This window comes from Penaeus chinensis, chromosome 10, assembly GCF_019202785.1.
Source record: "Penaeus chinensis breed Huanghai No. 1 chromosome 10, ASM1920278v2, whole genome shotgun sequence".
Lineage (NCBI taxonomy): Eukaryota > Metazoa > Arthropoda > Malacostraca > Decapoda > Penaeidae > Penaeus > Penaeus chinensis.
In genome coordinates, this window is record NC_061828.1 from 30168222 (window position 1) to 30171904 (window position 3683).

The 3683-nt window shown below is 46.7% G+C and overlaps 1 protein-coding gene across 1 annotated transcript in view; it reads right to left on the bottom strand.

The window, feature by feature from the left end:
* The window catches only part of LOC125029936 (neuroligin-4, Y-linked-like), a 9347-nt gene extending 6464 nt beyond the window's left edge, over positions 1-2883 (bottom strand). The window contains exons 1-6 of the mRNA XM_047620125.1: positions 2743-2883; positions 2284-2460; positions 1788-1938; positions 1429-1607; positions 1084-1228; positions 508-658 (exon numbers count right to left, since the gene is read on the bottom strand). Of these exons, the coding sequence (XP_047476081.1) occupies positions 508-658; positions 1084-1228; positions 1429-1607; positions 1788-1938; positions 2284-2460; positions 2743-2883 (944 nt within the window). The remainder of the gene's footprint in view (positions 1-507; positions 659-1083; positions 1229-1428; positions 1608-1787; positions 1939-2283; positions 2461-2742) is intronic.
* Between the last annotated feature and the right edge of the window lie 800 nt (positions 2884-3683).

The following is a 3683-nucleotide window of genomic DNA, read 5'->3' on the forward strand; positions in this document are numbered from 1 at the left end:
AAAATACGTACTGAAATAATGCTTATCACAAACTGACAGAGCGACAGGGTCAAAAATGACGTAATTGCGTTCAGTCAATGAGCGTGCGCTGTGAGATATCAGATATAGCTGGATACATAATTATTTGTATGATTTACTCAATATTGTTATAATTACCAGAAATAAAACCAAACTTCCCTTTTTATTGGCGAAAACGAAGAGTTCCTTACCATTAACAGCCATTGGAATAATCTTGGGAAAAAGTCAAATTCTTTTTTGGGTTATATAGGCTATATGGTAGGGGTGCTACATGTAATATATGTATCTTACGCATCTGCATGTGTAAAACAATACTAGATTTTTCTCTACAATATCAGGTGGTAAGTTTCAATGTCTGGAGTGATTTAGAACGTATACATATGACTAGAAAATCAAAAACATTTTAGTGTATAATAACAACACATCTGTTTACAATTGATAGCTTCTGATTGTGGGCCATGAAACTAGGATATAAAGAGAGCTACTAACCCCGTGGCCGCGAAGTTGGTCCACGTGTTCAAGATGACTTCCCTGAGGGCGAGGTCGTCTTCCCTGGCGAGGTCTTGAAGTTCCTTTCGACCCAGCTGCAGGAGAGGCCCGCCGCGGAACAGGTAGAAGAGGTCGTCACAGTGCGAGATCCCTGCAGTGAAGAGGGTGAGGGTTGAGGTTCTGAGGTTCATGTGGTTTAGATTGTTGTAAATGCTCCTGACCCTGTCTGTCTGTCATTCTATCACACGTCTCTCTCTCTCTCTCTCTCTTTCTCTCTCTCTCTCTCTCTCTCTCTCTCTCTCTTTCTCTCTCTCTCTCTCTCTCTCTCTCTCTCTCTCTCTCTCTCTCTCTCTCTCTCTCTCTCTCTCTCTCTCTCTCCTTCTCCCTATCCCTCCTTTATTCATCTATCATTCTGCATCTGTATTTATCCCTTTGTCACTCTCTCTCTCTCTCTCTCTCTCTCTCTCTCTCTCTCTCTCTCTCTCTCTCTCTCTCTCTCTCTCTCTCTCTCTCTCTCTCTCAAACACACACACGCGCACGTGCGCGCACTCACACGGACGCACACACAGCACTTACACTGTGTTTTCCTCTCCTTGCTCAGAAGATCGCTGAACGTGAGCTCCGCGCGATGGTCGAGCGAGTAGCGGTACGTGTTGGCGACGCGCGAGTGGAAGAGCGTCGTCAGGTCATGACCCAGAGAGAAATGGCGATCGGTAAAAAGCTGCCGATGGAAAATTAAATTTATTCATTTTTTTCTTATTATTTTTCCTGTACGGTTTCTATAAATTGTCGTGGGAGTGGATTTTGAACTATGTGGCATGCATTACGTGTGAAGTCATGGTATTTTGTATTTCGGGGAGAATAGAAACAAGAAACCAAGGTATTAGATATTTCAAATAGTAAAAAAGGGAAACACACGACCTTCATGAGTTGTTCATAGTGGTCGACGTCGATGAGAATGTCCCCCAGGTAGTACTGGAAGACTTTCGTGCTGCTGGCGACCGGATCGAGGTCTTCGGGTTCCAGACCGATGCTGATGGGGCCGCTGTCGGAGAAATTCTCTTGCAAGGATCGAAGCGTGTTCTCGTTGGCTTCCAAGGCTGCATCGCCCTCACCGCCGTTGAAAAGATGCAAGTCGTTATTGCAGATCATAAGAGAAAGTGTGTAACGATAACCCTCCGAACTGATAATGATAAATTCGCATTACAAGAGATTGTCTAACACTGAAATTCACGATGGTCCCTGAAGTTTGAAAGCGAGGGCGAGCGAGCATCACCTACCGTTGATGACGAAGGCCCCCTCGTTAGCCGTGACCCCGGAGAGGACGTCGACGTGAGCGTGCTTGGCGTCCCGCAGCAGCACCTCCGGGTCGTCGGGGAGGAAGTCGCCGTCCACTCTCGGCCCCATCCTCATGGGGAAAAGGAACCACTCCTGTGTGTGAGGAAGGAGTGGAGATTACGTGCCGGGAATTCCTGGACCAGATCGATTTTTCCCCAAGTCCGGGTTGTCAATGAGAAGGGTTGTGGGGTTTCATTGTGAGAGAAGGGGTCACTGAAAAAAAAAAAATTTTATGTGAAAGGGGATTGGCTGTTTAGAGGAAGGGGGAAAAAGAGCAGGAGTTCCATGAGTACATGGGGGGAAATCGGAATCAAAGGAAATCCTCAAACTTAGGGGTAAAAAAATACTTTTTTCCCCCCCTAAAAAAATACTTATTATCAAAAATGAAAAAAGACATCAAACAAAATCGATTGGCCCCGACAACCTGAAGGGACTCACAAAAAAGTCCTGAGACAACTCGACGAGCTGCTTGGCGTCCGCAGCTTGGAGGCACCGCAGAAAAACGTGCTGGAGGTGTTGGCGCCCAAGGTCTCGCCGGTGTTGGGCAGCTCCCCCGGGGTTGCCTGTTAGGCCTGGGAGGGTTGTGATCCGATGCTGATGGTCTTTTGAACAGCCCTGCAGCACAAAACAAAACCGGGGGGAAAGCGTTGAAAAGGGTAAAACATCAAATGATTCAGGGGGTGGATAACAAATTATAAAGTAATAAATTAACTGTATATAAAGAGCAATCATAAATCAAGTAGCAAATAAAAAAGATAAATGAATCAGTAAGATGTGGAGGAATGATTAATAAAGTACAATAAGGCTTCCAAAGCATGGCCTGAAGACAATAACAACATGACAATCATAAGCACCCCTAAGCTCTCCTATTTACACCCACCAGCAGATTTAGGACACATTATGTGCAGGTGGACGGAGGCGCCCCCAGCACTCTCCCGGAAGATGGTGACCCTCTCCGCGTCTCCGCCGGAAACGTGAAGTTATCCCGCCCCAGCGGGGGGCCATCACCTGGTCCTTCATCCCGTAGTTTCCTGGCATCACCTCATCCTCCGTAGATAAGAATCCTGAAGGGAGAACCAGCCACCTTTTACGCGATCCTCTAGCGAACTAAACAAACTCACTTCAGCACATGTCAATTGAAATAAGTTGTAGCACTATAAGAACATGGGGAACGATTCCCAAATGCCCAGCCTGTACTGCAAAACAACAAGCACAATATCGTGGTTCATGAGGACATGGGGCTGGTACTCCACAGCGGCCCCTGAGAAGTAGCCGCCGCCGTGGATCCAAAACATTACTGGAAGCCTCTCCTCTGGCTTCCTACCCTGTGAGAAGTGTGGTTGAAATGCATGGAAAGAATCACGAACGTACGGAGACACATAAAGTCCATGGTATCCTTACCAGAACTTTAACACGGTAAATAAGGGAAAAGGTTTTTTTAAAAAATGAGAGAAAAGAGGGAAAAAAAGGGGGGAGAGAGAAAGAGGAAGGAGAGAGGAAAAAGAAAAAAGAGAGAGAGAGAGAGAGGAGAGAGGAAAGAGAGGAGAGAGAGAGGAGAGGAGGGGAAGGGGAAAGAGGGAAAAAGAAGGGAGGGAAAAAGGGGGGAAGAGAGAGAGAGAGAGGAGAGAGAGGAGAGAGAGGGAGAGAGAGAGGAGGAGAGAGGAGAAGGGAAAAGGAAAGAAAAAGGAGAGAGAGACAGGAGAAGGAGGAGAAGAGGGAGAGAGAGAGGAGGAGAGAGAGAGGGAAAAAAAGAAAAGGGGAAAGAGGGAGAGACAGAGACAGAGAAGAGATAGACAAAAGGCAAGGAGGGAGAGAGAAAGAGAGAGAAGCAGATCGAC